Here is a 19,710-nt window from a genome sequence, read left to right as displayed (position 1 = left end):
GTGAAGTCCTTGTTTATCCCCAGTCTTGGGGTCTGGTGCTTATGAGAACAGTGGCAGCCATTCCCCACTTTGCGTTCCGGACTGTTGGTCCAGCCGTTGGAGCTGTTGAACCGGATCTTACCTGGCGTGCACACAACCTGAAACACGGTCAAAGCACCCTGTTTACAGCTCCAAAGTGATGGACAGTGGCCTAGCCTCCCCCTCTTGCCCTGGACTGAGTGCCCTTGAACCTGTTAGAGGACACGTTGGTCTCCTCAAGTTTCCCTTCCTCTCTGGATAGCCTCTTGGTGTCTTCTCCCCTGAGAAGCTGGTCCCTGGCCTCTATCAGTGCATTCTGCATATCAGCACCTGCCCTACATCTGTGTCATCTTGCACACGGCGTGTGGAATGAGGCCTTTTGACAGCCGCAATCCCTGGCAACCACAAATGTGCAGTATGGGATGCTGTAAAGGATGCTAGCCAGGGATCTGAGTGCCGGAATCCCAGCCCAGGTGGCTGTGAGCTCGCCATGTGACTGCACATTACGGCCCTTCCGAACCCTCTTATCTGACAAATGAGGGGCTGTGCTACAATCTGAGCCCCTTCAGTTCTGAGGCATCACTGGCAAGAGGCAGAGGATGGGGAGGCGAGGCATAAACCAGGAGCAGCAGCTGCTGCCAAGATGCAAAGCCTGGAGGCGGACTTCCCATCGCATTTTATCAGGGGTCAATTCCCTGTGCCACGTTCCGTGCCCTCTGCACCCTGCAGGCCCCAGAAAGGCCACCTTGCCTTTGGTCTCCCCACCAATTCAGCTCCAGTGTTTTCCAGGTGGATTTGTCTCATAATTTCCCCAACTCTTTTGTAATAACTGTAGTTATGTTACACGTATTTTATAGGCATTGCTTTAAACCCTCACACAACGCTGTGAGGGTATTCATTTTTATCTGGGAGGACACAGATTTGTGGAGATTGGCATTCATTCAGGGTCACACAGCAGAAAGAGGCAGAGCCGATACTGGAATTCCGGTCTCTGGTTCTAAAGCCAGCGCTCCATACTGCTTTGGGAGTGGGAACGGTGGCTTGTGGCATGCCGGGTAATGTACTGTCTTTGCTGCTGGAGCTAGAAATAATTGCTAACGTTTATTGAGCACTTGTATTGGGTGTCAGTGGCCCCGCTCAGCACTTGTAGTATCATTTAATCTGCACGTGCTTCTGCAAGGTAGGAATTCTGTCTCATTTTACAGGTGAGGAAACAGGCTCAAGTTCTCATGAGTAGAAGTGGCAAAGCAGCCAGCATTTGGACCCAGGCAGTGTAACTCCAGAACCAACCCTGCTAAGCCCAAGCACGTATGTTCTTGATAATCTGATCCCCTTAGCTATGAGGGAGAATAGGGTTCTCTGCTGACAATTTGGTAACTAGAAATTTCTCCTCCTTCCTCCGGAGTCTTATGGTTGTCACTCTTAAAATTAAGTACCGAGCACCGTGCGTGATAATTTCCTCATCACGATGCCTCAGACACTGTCCCTGCCTAAGGGGCTCACCGTTTCTATGGCAATGCAGTGTCCTAAGTGATGGCTAGTGGTGTGCCCAGGATGGCAGTTTGTCACTTCTTAGCTGTGTGACCTTAAGCAAACCTCTTAACCTCTCTGAACTTCAGTTTTCTCATCTGGAAAATGGGGACAATAGTGCCAGTGTTGGCTGTGAGGATTAGATACAATGTCTAAGGTGCTTCTCAAGATGCTTAAGTGTTAAGGGCAGGCCTCGTGTGGCAAGCAATTGCTAGAGGCTGACCCCCGATGGGCCTGTTTCCTGGGTGAGGAAGGTGGCGGAGGCAATCTGTGGGGACTATGGAGGAAGTGGTGGAGTGGTGACGGGGCATTTTAGGCAGAGTCGAGGGCCTGGCAGGAGTTCACACAGTGCTGCTGGCTGCGGTCTGTAGGTCCATGGCCTTTTCTCAGCAGAGCTCTTCGGCCCTTGTGTGGGCTGGGTTTTTGCAGGCCAAGTGGGATAGGAAGGCAAAAGGGTCACAGGATTGAGGGGGTAAGAACAGTTGAAGTGAGAGAGCATAGAATCCAGGGCAGACAAGGAGGGAAGTCAGGGCGCGAAGGGGCTGAGAGAAGAAATTGGAGCAGTCAGCTGACTGGAGGGTGAAGAGCTAGCGCAGTGAGAATAAGTGGGAGGACCGGGAAGGGCAGGAGCGCGTGGGGGAGAGGAGAGGTGAGTGGCTGCTGCAAAGGTCCAGGGTTTGCGGAAGTGGAGCAGAGGTGGAGGGCACTGGAGATGTGGCGTGGTCTCTCCCTGCAGGGGAGTCCAGAGAGACGTGCCCAAGTCCCACGGCTGTAACCCAGCCTGCTCCCTCGGGAAGCGGAGGGGTGCCAGCTCAATTCCCCACCCCTCCCGCTCCCTCAGGTAACTGCTAATTTCTCTAGGGAAACCACACTCACACACCCCCCCCCACACACACACACACACTCATCCACTCACCCACCCACACACGGTCAATCCTCATTCATAAAAATGCTCCTGCTTTCTTGCTGACAGGTTTTGAGTCCCTTCTTTAGAAGGGAAATGGTAAATGCTAGCACCAAAGGGGTTCTGCCCTTTTCTTTTATTACCCTGGGCATGAGGCTCATCAAAGACTAACGGCCTCTCCTCCCGACCCTGCCTTCAGCTGACATGTCATTTGACGAGGTGCCCTTATGGCCTGCATCAGACACCCGTTTCACTGGACCTCTAGTGCCGTCTAGAAATGACCACGTGGGTGTGGGCGGGTTGGATGGCCTGAGAGCATGAGCCTCAGAGGTGTGTGGCGATGATCTAGAAGCTGCAACCTCTACCTCTGCCCACACCATCCCCGTGTCCCCCACCCCTAACAAACAGAAAGTACATGGGCCCAAATGAGGGGGCCTCCCTAATAAGCACCATCCACAAGGGGGAGCAGGGTTCTGAAGGCCCGACGGTGGAGGGAGCAGCAGTTGACGACACAGCACTGTTCAACGTGGATCCAGGGCTCCCGAGGGCACAGGGAAAGGGCAGCCAACAACATAGGGACCATGATTACTTCTTGATGACACGCTTCAGCTGCGATTCCCTTCCCACCTCCCCACCCCACCCTGGCCAAAGAAAATCAGTTTGCTCTTTTTAAGGAATGTGAACATCTGGGAAATGCTATTTTGGGTCAGAGTGGGTTTTTGTTGTTTTTAACTGGATCCAAGTGCTGTTATAGGTTTGTTTTCTCTTGTTTATAATTCCTGTGTTCCCTGCAATTGCATGAACTGAGTATGTCCTTGAAGGAAGGAAAAAAAAGTCATCCAGGTTTCTGGATCAGTAGTACCCCCTTATAGCAATTCCTCCTTGGCAAAATGAAAAGACAGGAGGCAAGTTATTGATATGCTGCTTTATTTCTGTATGGATACACTGAAACGTTAGATGATAGCTAATGACAAACTGTAGAAATGAGGCATCGGCTTCTCTAACCACTCCTACAAGAATGTTAATACGTATTGTCATTACAGGTTTACTTTTGATATCGTCTCGTTATACTATGTCATATAACAATGTAGATAGAATACAGTGAGTAGGTGATCCTGCATCTCAGGTAAGCACTATGTGGAAATCCGGTTCTGCCTATGAGGATGGTAGCCTCCCCACTCCCCCACAGATCCAGCTAAGCTCTTTGAGGAACAGTCCTAAGAATCACAAGAGAAGGGACTTAGCAGGCCTCTTCAACACACGGACACAGAGCAGACAACTACTATGTTACAAGGGATTCAACTCGTCACTGTTGGGAAATGACATATCCGTGTCAATGACAGTCCTGGTGCCTGCTCAGCTCCTCCTCTGGAGTTTTATGGTTACTTCTGTAGGATGAATTTCAAAACTGCAGGAACATTTGAGGGGGCTAAAATATTTTCATGCAAGTCTCCAAACCCATAAACTATGTTGCTATTAATTAAAACAAAAATATTATTAATTAAAAAGAGAAAAAGGACAGCTGGGTTAGTCTTGTTAAGCTTCCGGAAGTATTCGCTGTGACGATGCTCCTCTGAAGCAGGCTCATTTTCTCAGATCTGCCTACACTTCCCAAATCACCTGCATGTTCCATGCTTGAAAGTCGGAACTCACAGAAAACACGCCACACGGGGAAATCAAACGTTAGTACGGGAAAAGGTCAGTTTAGAATTAGAGCTAAGTTCAAATGTTAATTTTCTGGAAATTCAGATTAGTCGTTTGAAAGCACAAAAGAACAGAAGGAAGGTCTGATGAGGAAGTTAAACCATGCATTTCAGTAAGTTCTCTTTCTGCTCACAGAACAGGGTGAGCAGCCGAGTTGGAGCAGCCGCTGCAACTCTTGCGTGTCCTGCCGACACGGGGGGGGTCCCAGCTGAGCCACAAGAGGCATCTCAGTGGGGGCATCATCTCTTATGCTTCTTGCGAACATCACTAAGCAGCTAAATGGTTAGCACTTTTCTGCTCTATGATAAACATGCAGAAGAGTCAATCTATCTAAGTGTTCGTTTTTTAATTGCAGCTATGGAGAAAATAACTTGGCTGCAGAGTCGCTGTTTGCTAAATCCTAATATGATCACTGTGTGCCCTTATTTGAGTGATACTGTAAAATGGGAGAAAAGACAGAAGGAGCAACTTTGAAGAGGTGAAAGGCCACTCTTTGCCTATGGATGGTGCAGGGCAGAGGGCGAGGACACAAAGAACAAGACTCAATTCCATTTTACAGGACAGGAGCCCCTGTCACTTTACAGCTTTTTGGCACAGTCGGGGCAATACACTTGCTCCTGGTGGAAAACAAAGCGCTTGTTGGCCAGATTCACGGAGCATTTTTTGCAGTGGAAGCAGTAGTCGTGCCAGGATTGTCCTTCATAGGCCACCACACTGGAGCCTTTACCAAACCCTGCGGAAAAAACAAAAGAAAACAAGAGAGACAGCTGAGTGCACACAGGTCCGAGCCCTGCCGCCGCCTTGCCCGTTCGCAGAGCCAACAAGCACGCAGGGGCAGCGTCTGCCCGGCCCCCGGGCCACCCTCTCCACCGCGCACTGTCCCCCACGCCGCCGCGACCCTGCTAAGGCTCTCAAGGACCTGAGAAGATGCCAGAGCTCAGCCAAGGGCTTCCCTGAGTTCGAGACCCCACATTCCCATGCCACTGCTATTGCCCTGTGACGCGCACCGACCTCCCAGCATAACCAGTTTCTTTGATTTAGGTCAGGGCCATGGCATCAAAGTGGCCACCAGGAGGCAAACTTGGGCTGTTTGTGGGGTGTGCACTTACCGGGCCTCGAGGAGCTGCTAAGCTTCGATTTTTTCTATAAAGAACCACCACCCACGAGGGACAAGTCCTCTCTCCACCCGGATGCCTGCCCCGGAGGTTGGCGCTGGGAAACAGGGTGAGAGGCAAGCGTTTCCCGTGGCACACTGGGGGCTTCCTAGCTTTAGAGACTGGGTGGCTCACTCTTGACACAGTCCTTTTCCCTGAGGATGGCAAAAGTCTTCTCAAATGTACATTTCAAGGCTCCCCGGGGAGATGGGAAAATTGGAGGCGGGGGAAAGGGCCCAGGGCACGTGGATCCCGGCCGCAAGATGAGGAATGAAGTGATTAGCTTGGCTTCTGATCGCAAAAACCTGCCCACAGGCACTCTGAGCTAGCCTTCGGCTACGGGGTGCTATAAGCCCAGCTTATCGCTCTCCAGCCCCCCCTCCCCTCCCCTCCCCCTCTGCCCCCCACCCCTCTCCCCTCCACACCCTCTCCCCCCCAGAATCCCCCGCGCAGTGCCTGCCCGTGGCCGTGGGTCTCAGGCTCGTGAACGCCGGCAGCATCGTTAGTCAGCAGCAGTCAGGAAGTGTTCTGTATTGCAAAGGCTAACCTGGCCTGGGGGGGAATCCAAACTATTCGGGGGCCTTTGGGACCACAGTGGCAGGGGGAGAGGGCATTCTTTGGGGCCTTTGTGGATGAAACCGACGACGTAGGAAAATGAGAGATGGTTACCATGCGCAAAACCTAGCCTGGCAGACTTAGCAAGGACTCTTTAGCCTACCAGTGATGGGGTTCTTGCATCCAGCACACTTCTTGGCCACAAAGTTCTTGTAGCAATCCACGCAGTAATACTGGTCCTCCACAGCGGTGAAACGCTGCCCAGCCAGCTTCTTAGAGCAGGTAACACACACAAAGCACTCGGCATGCCAGGGCTGATCCTGGTAAGTGATTCCTCCAGATGTGATGGCCTAGACCAGGGAGTGTAGCACCGGATTCAGATTCAACAACCAGTTTGTTGAATGCCTATTATGTGCCAGGCACTGTGCTGGGCGCTTGGGTATACAGTATCTCATTTAATCGCCACAACGGCCATGGGAGGCAGGTGCCATTATTACCCCCGAGTTACAGATGAAGACACCGAGGCTCAGAGAAGGCGAGCCCCTGGGCGAGGTTACAGAGCCCCTAGGTGGCGGAGGCAGGCCTCTTGAGCCAGGGCCGCCCGCGCCTCTGGAGGGAGCGCGCCCCCAGACAGCCTGACTTGGCCTGGGCACTGCTTTCTACTACCACAGTCTCCTCATCTGTAAAACGAGAATAATAATTCCTACGTCGCAGGGCTGTCGTGAGGATGGAATGGGATAGCGTGTGTGCAAGTGCTCTGCAAACTCTCAAACGCTTCTAGAAACAACAGTCAACACAGAACTCCCTTGACAACGTACCTTGTTGCACTTCACGCAGTGCTTGGCAAATTTGGCCTCATGGCAAGTCACGCAGTAGAAGTCCTCCCCTTTAGGGAAGAAGCTTCCAGTCCCGATGACTTGCTTGCAGTGGCTGCAGGTGAAGCAGTCTTTGTGCCACACGGTCCCCTTGTACTCCACGTTTTGATCTCCTGTGGGGGGGAAGTGATTGGATAGCCCCACTGACAGTGCTCTGCAGGGGGCTGCATCCACTCAGCCTGCCCTGGGCCCGCCAGAGGGGAGGGAGTGCAGGCCCTGCAGTTACCGGCCTCACCTTCCAATTACCCTACCCACGGAGGGTCTCCACAATGTCCTCCTTGTGGTTGTGCCAACCCAGATTCTGTCAGGGGAGGGGACCCCAGCAGCAGTATTTTAGGATCAGATCCCTGACTCCCCACTCCCCCCAGTACCCTTCATGGACTCAGCGATACAGTACGGGACTACCTGACCCAGACTTACACCCTGAGGAAGAAGCATGCTTCGATCACTTACTATACCCAAATGAGAAAGCGCTACATACTTTTCACTTCTTCCTCTTGCCAGACAGTTCTCTCCAGTGTTTCTTTAGTTTCCGAGTGTGTGCGTGTGTGCGAGCATATATGTGTACGCATATATACAGGTACATATATGCGTGCATATATATGCTAAAATCTAAAAGCAGCTCACAGCAGCATTAGCCCCCCCCCCCCCCCCATCACAAGCAACCCTGCATCATCTCTGCCCTCAGGGCCTCCTCCCTGCTGCCCCGGGGGTGAGCGTGGGCAGTACCTGCCACAATCGGCTTGAAGCACCCCTTGCACTTGGGGGAGTCCTCCCGAGTGGTGCACCTGTTGCACAGGATCTTGTTGTCCTTGGACACAAAGGTCTCACTGGCCAAGGGGTGAAGGCACTTGGCACAGCGGAAGCAGGTATCGTGCCAGTAGCGGTTCTTATAGTGCACCTCCTGGAAACCAAGCACAAGGCGGTGGGCCGCTAGGACACCACCGGGGCACCAAGGCGCCGGGGCAGCGGCAATCCCATCAAGACCCACTTCCTGGGGTGGACTACTGAGACGGCAGAGTCCCTTACACCCGGGGATGCCCTGAGGTGAATGTTCTGGTGAGTAACATGAGGGACACTGAGGTGAGGAAGAAAGACCCATAATCCTAAAACAAGAGGGAGACCAGAACCAAGAGCTGGCAAAGGCCTCGGTGCCCCTGCCGTCCAACCCCGCATCAGAGAGCCAGGGACGCTCGGACTCAGGGCGTGGCTAGGGAACGGCACTAGAAGCAGGGGCATCTCACTCCCAGGCCAGGGCGTCCGTCCCTCATCTCCACGTCACTGCCTGCCCTGCCTGCCACACAGGTGGCCACGGTGATAAGGAGAAATAAGGAGAGGGTGGGCTGTTGTCTCAGCAGCAGGAAAACCACCCTCCCGAGGCCAGCCCGTCCCTTCCCCAGCTGGGGACCCCTATTACCTTGGCGTCCGCACTGATGGGCTTGCGGCATTCCACACAGGTGTTGGCGCAGAACTTCTCAAAGCACTTCAGGCAGCAGTGGCGGCCATCCTTCTGCACGTACTTCTTCCCCTGCAGGGGCTCCCTGCAGTAGTGGCAGTCAAATTTCTCAGCCATCGTGCCCACCTTGTGGCTGGAGGGACCTGTGGGGGCAAGCAGGCAGAACAAATGACCAATGGAAAGGCCAGAGCATTCTGCCACAGAGGCTCCCGAGGCCAGCTGTGTGATGCCACACGGGGCCAGAGGGCAGGGCCCAGCTGCCACCTGAGCCTGGCTGGCCACAGGCGCCACGGCAGCAGCTACTTCACTTTGACTCCTGGGAAGAAAGAGCCCCTGAGTGTAGCTCCCCAGAGGCCAGTGACCGGGGAGTCCCTGGGGACTTGGGAGAAATCCCTGCTGGGATATCCCCCTGTGCTGCTTCACAGAGGGCACTGAGGGCGACAAGTGGAGCACAGCTTGTGCTGGCTGCACAGGGGTTCTGGGAGGTGCGGTGGCTTTGAGCAGCGATGTGAACGAGTGCAGGGCTGTGACGGAGCAGGCAAGACAGAAGCAGTGGTTTACACAGAAGGACACACAGCTGTGGGCACAGTCTGCATGCAGCAGCTCCTCGGGGGAAAGCTGCTCCGCTCGCTCCCAGGCTGCCAGGCAGGGCGGCTCGCGCAGGAGGGAGCTGCCCAGACCCTCTACTTCCAGGGCTGCATTCTAGATAGCGAGCCAGAAAGCTCCCTGCCAGCTTCTGGCTCTTCCTCCATAACTTCTTAGCGGGGGACAGGAGAGCATCCTCCTGAGGCCTCACTTTCCTCCTATCTGTAGAATTCAGTTCATCTGAACCAAAACTTATTGCTGACTCGAGACCGCACTGGGCACATAAGCAATCCTTATTAATTTGTTTAAAATGTCTGCATCTACTTTACCTCTGGCAGAACACTTTTAAATCCCTGACTGGATCCGAAAGAGTTTTGTCTCAGATAGTTTACTGACTTTTGTGGCCTGAGCAATCAAGCAAGAGAGGATTTATAAAAATGGCATTCTTGATCGGCACCGGCAAGTTTGGCAACTGTGAATTATTTGTCACAGCGATGTGTAGTTTTGTGACGTGCCAAAATCAATCCCCCTTTTTTCAAGCAAGTGAGGATCAATCTAGTCAATGAGTCATTACTATTTAGGACATTTGCTGTTTGAAAAATCGCAATTTTAAAGTATAATCTGGGGGAAAAATTGACTTTTAAAAAATGTTAAGCTGATTATTTCAAGAACCCCCTTCTACTGCCTTCTTATGAACAACTCCCCTTGTCCCCCACTGGCCCCGGCCTCAGCCCACACGCCAGCAATCACAGCATTGCAAAGGCACTGTTACTCCTGCAACCGAAAATGTACCAAATGTGAGCTTCTATGACCTCTCAACATCTTTAAACATATGCCCATTTGTTCCTCTCTCCATGAAAAAGAAACCTACCCGAGTAAACAGACAGCAGTTATTGAATTTGTGCAGGACACACGCGAATGGAGCCTGTTCTCCCAGCTACCCACCGCCACGGTTACTGTGCTAGCAGAGACCCCCGTGGCATTCCGAGAGAGAGAACGAGGGAAAAGCAATGAGCGGGTGCCCGGTACTCACCACAGCTCTTCCGCTAACTCAATGGCCCCGAACTCCCACTTTGGGTCCCAGTCCCAGTTGTTTTTTTTTTTTATACAAACACATGTCCAAGTTGTTTGGATCCTGTTGCCACAGGCAACCAAATAGCAGAGAGTGAGCTCAGGAAACCACACCCTGTGTCTCAGAACCGCCTCGGCAGTGGCTGTGAACTCTCACTCAGAACCAGGCTGTATCTGAAGCAGCCTCCCGTCAAAGTGAATCAGGCCTCGGACCAGCCTCATGCCCGGGGCCAGCCACGGCTCCTGCTCGAGCTGACACACAGCCAGACCCCTCACCCCAGAACCCTGACAATCGAACCAAGTGAGTGACATTCTCGTGCAAAGACAGTTGCTTGGGACAGTTGTGTCATAGTTCATAGATTTATTGAGCCCAGAAAATGGTTCTTACTGGCACTTCTGCCCCAAAAGAAAACCGGAATGTTTCCTTACATAACTGGGTTACAAATTAAAAGTAGAGACACAACGAAAGCAGGGTCTGTCTCCTTGAACTACACACTGTTTACGTCAGGCAGCTTTTAAACTGCCTTCAGCCCCTCTGTGGATATAGAAAAAAGTGCCTGTCACAGTGATGGCATGTTGAGACTCACTCTCCCTAATTCATTCTTGCTGGTTTCTCACATGTCCCATAAAATCCTTGTCTTATTAGCTTTTCCATATTGAAATTGTCCACTCAACAAAGATTTACTTTCTTGTTAAGAGCTGAGTAGAGAAACCACATAAATCTCCAGTAACAGTAAATGCCAGGAAATGAAATTATCAGTGGCTCCTAAATGCCATTTGGCAGGATATCAAAATTTGTAAGATTAGACAGCACTGGCTTCCTGCGTGGCTAGTAACTGCGGCTGGTTTAGCCCTTCAGCGACTATCTTCTTGGATCATATTTGAAAACCCCTCCTTCTCCCTTACCAAAGTGTCTATTTAGAATAAAACTTTGAACCCTACTCATTTTAATATCACTCTTTTGATGTCTTTTAAAGAAGAAATGAATTCCAAATATTTCTATATTCAAGTACCATATAGAGTCCCACCTAAGGGGAGTCCCATCTCATGGTATTTCTGAGTCTTAGCTTTATGGTAAAAATATAGATATTAGTGTCACACATAAAAAACAAACCACTAGAAAGCACAGTGAATTCTCTTTAGAGGGATTCAGAGGTTTCGGAGCAAAGGAAAACCACTATGGTTCAGAGTACCAGAGAGATCTTACCTGCCAAGCCTTTCCCACTTTAAAACCACATACTCTCAAACCATTATTTTACCAATGCCAAGTTCTTCATTGGTCACTTTCATAGCTCTAGAACACGACTCGCTCAGAGTTTCTAGGCATCCAGATGATGACATAATCCATGGCTCACCAATGAACATGGAAGTACCACAGTGTGTTGAAAATGGAGTCAGTCAATGAAGCTGCTCACCACTTTATCATTCCTATAGCACAGTGTCTTAAACCAAGCAAAAGGAAAATTAAATGAATCAATTCCAAATTAATGGTACCACTAAGGAGAGTCCCACCTCTTGGTGTTTTTGAGTCTTAGCTTTAGGCATTATTTCTTCTTTCTGTAGCATGAAAAATCCAGGGTCATCTTACATTCCCCACCATTGTACACTTAAACCCAGAGTCTGTATCCAGGTGGAGAGACAGATTTCAAAGGGCATATCCTCTTAGAACTGATTTCCACAGCTGACTCAAGCCTTTTTCTTGTGTGTGGAAACACTTATTTGTCAAGATAAAATAGGCACTTCTAGGAAAGTTGGCTTCATTGCCTAATAAGTAAAGAGGCTGGAAATACTTAAAGCATGTTAACAATGTTGATGTCAAATGCATGAACTTCAGTACTTTTTTGCAATAAATCCAATTAGGTGGAACTTTGGGCAACCTGAATTAGCTTACCTCGTGTTTTTCTAACCTTACGATTATTTGGTCCCGAACTATTTCAAACCTTCATGCAGTAAGCTTAGGATGAAGTTCAAGTAATACATTACTGCTGACAAGAATAGTTACCATGTCAAAACTTTGCATAAGATATGGACGATGTATATAAGAGCAAAATATTTTGTGACTATTTATCTTCAAAGAGGTTAACAACTCTAAGAAAACAGCTTATAAATGACAACAGTGAGACAGACAGAGGCTCCTAAGAGACAGCAAGGACCGATTCATGGGCTCCACCAAAATGAGCCACAGTTAAGCTTTGACTTTATGAGGAGAAAAGAGTTTTGTGCTTTCCTTTCTTTCCCTTTGTTAGAAATAAGAGAACAGAGAAAAATGAAGATGGCACTTTACCTCTTCTTTGGGGCTCTCTTTAATCTTATTGAATTACATCTACTTAGGCATTTATCTCTTAGGGAATAATTTTTTATCCCCTTAGCAATTTCTAAGTACATGAAATAAGAAGCCGTTTAACCTTCCAAAACTTCCAGATCTCTTTGCCTTGACCTATTGCTGTTCTCTGGGAAAGGGTATGTCATCAATCACTAAATGAAACACTGGATCTATATAATTACAATGCCACTTCCCTTGCGACCTGTCTCGGTCCAGGAAATGTTCACCCCAGGTTAGCTCTTGGACTAATCTTAACCTCATGGTGCAGCCCTCATCCACATGTAGTGATGAGGTTTCTCCACCACAGAAAAGTTTGCAAACACACTAGGAACCCTGGGGACCTAATCTAGGGCCTTATATACAGGGGTCACACAGTATGTGCCTGTTGATTGACAGATGGAGATAAGTCACCACCATTAAGCTTCTAAAACTTCTTTTATTAAAAGCATTTTATGATAAAAGATTTCTGTTTTAGAAAATCAGGGGATGGCTCCTGTGACCCTAAGGTGCTGATGTCTAACCCACAGTCCATTATAGACTTAGTAGGGTAGAGTGCAGCTGGAAATGTGACTGGGTGATCAAATTTTAGATACAGTCATACATCACTTAACGACGGGTATACATTCTGAGAGAAATGCGTTGTTAGGTGATTGCGTCGTTGTGTGAACATCAGAGAGTGTGCTGACACAAACCTGGATGGTATGGCCTACTACACACCTAGGCTGTGTGTTACTCATCTTATGGGACTACTGTCGCACATGTGGTCTGTCGATGAGTGAAACGTCATTCTGTGGTGCATGACTGTATTTATTCCACGATGGTAGCCTGACTTGCTTGCTATGCCTGCTTCAAAAGCTACATCATTCTTCATTTAATAAACAAGTCTCCTCTTTCAGAAAATTCCTAAACTACATCCAACATGCTAAGAAGTGCCTACATAAACCTCAGAAACTCAATAAAAAGTTTTGGCTTTCAATTTAATCACATACACATATGGGAAATATAACTTTGCAACATTTGCTTTTTTATTATAAACCTCTCATTAGAGAAGATTCAACTTGTAGTTAATAATCTTGCTTGTGTTTTTTAAATTTTTTTTTGTGAGGAAGATCAGCCCTGAGCTAACATCTGTGCCAATCCTCCTCTTTTTGCTGAGGAAGACTGGCCCTGAGCTAACATCCGTGCCAATCTTCCTCCACTTTATGCGGGATGCCGCCTCAGCATGGGCTGACAAGCAGTGCGTCGGTGCGCGCCCGGGATCCGAACCCGGGCGGCCACCAGTGGAGCACGCGCACTTAACTGCTACGCCACGGGGCCAGCCCCCTTGCTTGTGTTTTTATGTGTATTTTCTCAGGTATTTCTTGTAAACCTTCATTTTTCCCCTCGTGCCCAAGTGGCTAAAAATAAGAATATTTGAGGAAAAAGCGAATATTATAACTAAGTAGCACTTTTCTAACTATGTGCTTTCCCTGAGTGGTATAATGTACAGTGTAAACAATGAACAGCAGCCCAAATGGAAAAAAAATTTCAGGTTATTTCTGGTTTGTTAATTGCTAAGTCCAACATACCAGTACGTTAGTCATTCCACATATAAATGCTGGCTTCTAAAGAAAGGGTATATTGCTTTTCTGAGAACATTCAACGAGTGGAACGAAGCCTTAGCCGATGAATAGGACACTTGTGTAGTAGACATGCTAATGTACCTGGAGGTGTCGTCAGACATTTGGGAATAAATACCTAAATAGCTGCATGAGACGGAGTTCATGAGTCATGGCTGAAAAGCAGTCTTTCACAGAATTTCATAGAAAATCAGAAAGCGTTTTTTCCCTTAAAAACAGAACAGGCACAGAATGATTCAATGGTATTAGTAATTTCACTTGTATGCTGCATTTAGGAAAAATCCCATAAATCTCTTTTGGGTCACTGACATACAGGTCCCACAGTTTTAGATTATATCTGGTATCAGGAGGGTTGGATAGAGATTATTAAATGAAAAATTATGTGCCACCGAACTTCCGCCAAGCCAGATTCTATTCCAGTACTATCTTGTCCATAGATGAAGCTTTTCTTAACATTGCACATCTTACGTGCAGCACATTCTGTCTGTCATATAGGAAAAAAAGTGCTTCCGACCTGGCAGCGACAGAACGTGTGTTTTCAGTTTCTCTAGCTGTGGTGAACTAGCAGGCGGTCGTTTGGTGGTCATTAAAAGTACAAAACGTTCAGTTGCACCCTCGACCAAATCTTCTGACTACCATTTCTCAGTTATTTTAAGAAGCCAATCCAGTCTGATTACTCCCTCTCACTCCCCCGTTTCATTTTCCATCCTTGGCCTGAGAAAAGTCTGCCGGCTGTGTGTAACAACACCAGGCAGCGGCTGGCGAAGGGAATCCGTGGCTGCATAACACGGCAAACGATCTTACTGCCCTCCCCACCCACACCCACACCCCGCTCCTCAACTTGAAAGGCAAAAAGGTAAAGGACTTGAATCGACATAATTTTGCAGACTGTAAGTGTTCAATAACAAAAGTCTAAACTCTTGTCCTTGAAACGTCCTCTCAGCATGCGGATGGTCACTAAAAATGGATTCTGATCCAATTCCCGAGCCTCTATTTTGTCCATACAAAGCCCATTTCAGGGCAGTGTGAATTTTCCTTCTGTGAGGACTTCTCTCTCCTCTGCTTTCATGGACCTATGAACCTAATGCAATATAAGATGATAGTTCCTGATTTTAAAAATCATCTAAAAGGTGTCAATAATTTGTCTGATTTAGTCACAGTTACAGCCTCCAGATTTATGTAAGCAAGAATGTCAGGATTCGTGCAATTTAAAATCCAAGGTTGGGTGTGCTAGAAATACATCAGCTTTTAAATATATTTCCCTATTCTGTCACTTAATTAGTAAATACAGTGAGTGGGGAGTTACTCTACCAGTTAATACGGGTTCAAGGTCCACTGGAACCACTGGTTCAGCTGAACAGTTTGCCTACACCCAGAGAATGTGTATGTTGGCCGATTATCACAATCTCAGGCACGTGGTGCCATGTTTGTACAATGGCTCCTGGGGGTGAGGGGAAAAAAACCAGACAGCTCTTGAACACTTGGGAATGAGGAAGACATTGCATATTAATTCACTAAAGCAAGGCATTCCATTGCAGTACATTGGTTTTAAAATAACAAAAGAAATTTCCAAAAGTATTCCCATTATTTAAATATCCACAGGCAATTACAAGTTTTTAAAAATAATTTTCCCAAAAGGCTGCCACTGACAATTACTTTGTCCCTTAATCTGAAAGCCTGGAGACAGGACAAAGTGCCTGGTTTCTTCACAAGGTTCCCGTTACTTAGGCAGAGGGCAACAGAGCAATGGCGACATTCCCGGCTGTGGAGGGGGATCAGGCAGCAGGCTGGCTTCAGGGAACTGGGCTTTCTGGGGAAAATGCCTCAGTCCTTCAGCCCCTATTCCATGGGTGTCTGTCCAAGCCCAACGGGGTTCCTTAATGTCAGGTTGCAAAACCAGAGGAAGACACTCATGGTAATGATGGTCTAGAAGTTCCAAAACTTTGGCCCTTTTTCTGATAAGAACAATTAATAACCTTCTTGTCACACTGAAAGGATCACAGCTGTTTCTTCGGGAAGACTAAAAACATTGTTCAGAAAAAGGGAAGATGTGCTAAGTGATTATGGACTTTCTTAGTTATAAATATTCCTCCTTCCAGCTCCATATTCGATCAACCTTAAATTCGATTTAAAGCCCTGTCAAGATGAAGATTTCTATCTTATAAATAACCAAAAATTCCTAAGCAAAAGAAAAAAACACACATCTTCTTTCCTCACACAATCTCTTAGTTTCATAAGATGTCCTGAAAAATGTACAACACAGTAATACGTTTATATTTTTTTAAAAGCCACTCAAACTGCTAATTTTACTTCAGTAAGAACAATCTTTTGTCTTTGAAACAGCATTAGCAGGCAAGAACAGAATAGAGACAAGCTATGAATTATTTACTATTTAGCCAAGACGAAAATCATTTCATCAAAAAGTATCTTTTAGGCAAATGATGGATTCACCGCCCTAACAAAATTGTGCCCGAGAGAAGATGAAGAACATGAAGCTTTTACCTGAGTGTCTATGGGAAGCCATGGCTCAGAGACCAAGTTCAGGAGCAGCACCCAGACCAGTCTTCCCTCGACCCCAGCTGATAAGGCTGTGGCTCATTTGTGAACATACATTTAAGGGGAAGCGGCTAACACAAAAATAACTGAGAGCAGATGGCCCACCCCTCCCCAGAGATCGCAACCTTAATCCCACTAGAAAATTCTTAACCATTTTAGGTGATCCAAGGGAGAAGAATAGGACCCAGTAAAAATACCAAACACTACATATAAATACCTGTGGGGCTACTCAGCATCCAAATTAGCTCCCGAGCCAGAGAGGCCACATAGAAAGTCATCCCTGTACTAGAATAAAAGTTGGACTCCGCTCTGGCATAGCTTAACGCTGAGCCACCCTTATTAATCCACTTTATGTGCCTAAAGAGCTTGCATTTGGCCCTATGAAGATTTCGGTTTTGTGCCGTTAATAATAAAAGTAACTATAAGAGATAGATTTATGTTACCAGTGTAATTAAGAGGGATTAGACATGCTGAATATAGAGATCAAGGCCATTATCTACGTCCTCCTTGGGATGGACCTTAGTGTCAGACAGAGCAGGACAGGGCGAAGAGACATACACATATATACCTCCTATGTACACTAGGAAGATACTTTGTCCCACAAATGAAATCTCCTGGTTTCCACTGTCAGGAATGATAAAAGTAAAAATACGGATGAAAATAAAGACAGCAACCTAACATGTTACAACAGCTCAACAGGCCATCTAATGGCTGGAGGCTGGTCATCTGGAAGGAGCTCGAGGAAAAGCCGAGGTCCTGAGGATGGCCTAGAAGTCCCTCCATGACTCCCTGCCCTGTCCCTTCTCTGGCCTCATCCCTGTGCCCCTCGCCCCCTTCGCTCCAGCCTCACTGGCCTCCTCGCTGTCCCCTGCACCCTCCGGACACGCCCCACCATAGGGTCCCAACCCCGAGCCCCTCAGCACAGAGCCTCCCACGGCTGCTCCTCTACTTCCTGCAAGGCTTCGCCCCAAGTGACTTTTTCAGTGACGCCTTCTTTCCCCACACTATTCAAAACCGCAACCACGCTCCCCACACTCGCCTTCCCTCCCCCCTTCCCCAATTTGTTCTCCACAATAACTATTTGTTGACAGAATGAATTAAAAGAAGCAAAAAGTGTTAATCCAGCATCATATAAAACCAAAACATAGGCCCACCTGGAACTCTAAAAGTGGCTTTGGCCACTGAACTTCAAGGAAGCAGCCGACCTTTACTCTGAACAGGCCCTGGGCTCAGTACCTTAGAGACACGGTCTCATCTAGCGCATGTCACCAGTTTCGGCCCTCTTCACGCCTCTCCCCTCCCAGGCTGAGGGCTGGGGCCACGCGTTACCTGTCTTCCTAGTCCCCGCACACAGTAGGTAAGCGATAAATGCTTCATGGATACATGAATGAACGAGCTTCACAATTCTTACGCTCTTCAAAAATTTAATGAAAAGTTATTCTAAAAGACAGCTGAAATTGTCAGTAATTCCTAGTTGGCTGGAAAATGACATAACAATAAAAGCCAGGATGTTTCAGGCAAATTTATTATAGGTTAAGGTCAAAACATAAGCCTGGGAAAAGAAGGGAAGTGACTCTGTGCTCTCCTCCACTCCTCTCTAGCCTGTTTCTTGTCTAGCTTGATAAATTATGGCAGGGATGGGGGCCGGCTCGAATAATATCGCACCCCTAAAATAAACTTTTCACTTAGAGGAAATGCACTTGTTTGACTAGATAATTAACCTTTATGAACCCTAAATTGTCGATTTTAGTGAGGTATATTTTTAGGTAGAGCCAAGGTATTTTTAAATGCTCCTCATGGCGTCCCTGCTGTGAACAATAAGCTTAGTGTTCTCCCAAGGCTTTCCTGTAGGAGTCAATTCTCATTTCAAGCCAGGCGTCAGGAGGGGCTCCTTTAGCCAGTCGAGTAGGTCCTTTAGCCGTCTGATCATTTTGAAAGGCGACAACAGAATATGGACAGACTGATAGCCTTATGAAGTTAGCAAATAAACATAAATCTATTTTGCCTGAAACACAACAGAAAATACAAAACCAAGAGAATTACTTCCTGACCATTAGTTAATTGGTCAGCAGGACAAGCCAGCGTGAGCCTTCCTAAAAGCTTCATGAAGCATGGCCACTGCCTGCTCTGACATTTGTCCCCACTGCCCACGTCCTCAAGTCACAAACTACAACTCTCACAAAACCAAAACAGAAAAGGCCCTTTGCGAGGTGAAAAACCATTGCTTGGTAAGAATAGCTGGTAACTTTGCCCTGTCTTGGATCAGTGGTTCTGAAACCTTGACGGCTGTTTAGCAGACACTGGAACAGTCGCTGAAACAGACAGTTTCATCAGCCTCTGAGTCAACTTCGTTACACATTAACAGTACAATGTTTAATAGTATCCTTAGTAATCACTGCACTGTTTACCAAGTGCCCTGATATACTGTTGGTGGGGCTGGCTGGTGTCTGATGAACAGATTTCTTCCGTGTCTGAAGGCCACGTTTCAGGCCTTCCTGTCTCACATGCTGTAGCATACGTCCCTCAGGAGGCTTTTTCAGTGAGTGTTAGGCATCAAACCCCCTAAGCTCCCTCTCGCATGTGATCCTCTGAGAACCATTTACTTCAGACATGATCTACGCATTCGTGTCTTCCGATTACTCAGCAGTTACATTTTAACCTACCTTTGGGCTCCACCTGTAGATGATACCACCCCATCCACTCATTTATTTTATAGGATGAACACTTATTCAACAGATGTCTTACTACATGGTGCAAGATATCTTGCTGGTCACAAAGAATAAGATGGAGTCCAGTCCATCCTTCCAAGTGTACCAAGGTCAATATACAAATGACTATCATACAAGGCAGACATGGCGAGTACCACAAGAGAGATATAAAGTGGTATGGAGATTTATCCCGGGCAGAGAGCACGTCAGGTTTGGGGGAACAGATAAACTTGATGGATGTGATGATATTTGACCTGGTCCCTGAAGAATGGGTAAGGCTTTAGCACACAGAGAAGGGGAGGGGGCATTCCAAGAAAAGATACAGTGTGAGCAAGGGAATGAAAAGAACACAGGGCCTGTCCAGAAGCAGGATGCAGCCCAGTGGGGTAGGAGCACAGAATAAGGAAGTAGTGGCACGAAGCTAGAAAGGAAGGGAAAGCCAGAGCACGGAGGGCCTTTTTGCAACTGGTGCAAGGGAAGGATGAACTCAGAATAATGCAAGCAGCGATAAGAAGGGGGGATCTCGGGTGAAGGGAGTCTGGAGGCAGGGAGATAGTCTGGAAGGGTACTGCAGTTGTCCAGATGAGATGTGAGAGAGGACTGAAGGAATGGGAGCAATGGCAATGGGCACAGAAAGGAAAGAAGAGATGTA

General features: G+C 47.8%; 1 protein-coding gene across 4 annotated transcripts in view; it reads right to left on the bottom strand.

Annotated features, from left to right (window-relative positions):
• Positions 1–3,363: 3,363 nt before the first annotated feature.
• The window catches only part of FHL1 (four and a half LIM domains 1), a 58,369-nt gene continuing 42,022 nt past the window's right edge, over positions 3,364–19,710 (bottom strand). For 3 of the 4 annotated variants that reach the window (XM_058536825.1, XM_058536827.1, XM_058536826.1), the window contains exons 3-8: positions 8,158–8,339; positions 7,470–7,644; positions 6,684–6,853; positions 6,029–6,215; positions 5,266–5,465; positions 3,364–4,889 (exon numbers count right to left, since the gene is read on the bottom strand). In XM_058536825.1, the coding sequence (XP_058392808.1) occupies positions 4,806–4,889; positions 5,266–5,465; positions 6,029–6,215; positions 6,684–6,853; positions 7,470–7,644; positions 8,158–8,313 (972 nt within the window). In that variant the 5' untranslated portion in view covers positions 8,314–8,339 and the 3' untranslated portion in view covers positions 3,364–4,805. The remainder of the gene's footprint in view (positions 4,890–5,265; positions 5,466–6,028; positions 6,216–6,683; positions 6,854–7,469; positions 7,645–8,157; positions 8,340–19,710) is intronic. The other variant, XM_058536828.1, reaches the window with a different exon arrangement.

The sequence above is a fragment of the Diceros bicornis genome, chromosome X (genome assembly GCF_020826845.1).
Source record: "Diceros bicornis minor isolate mBicDic1 chromosome X, mDicBic1.mat.cur, whole genome shotgun sequence".
NCBI lineage: Eukaryota > Metazoa > Chordata > Mammalia > Perissodactyla > Rhinocerotidae > Diceros > Diceros bicornis.
Note: the sequence above shows the minus strand (reverse complement) of the source record. Positions and strands in the feature narration are given on the sequence as shown.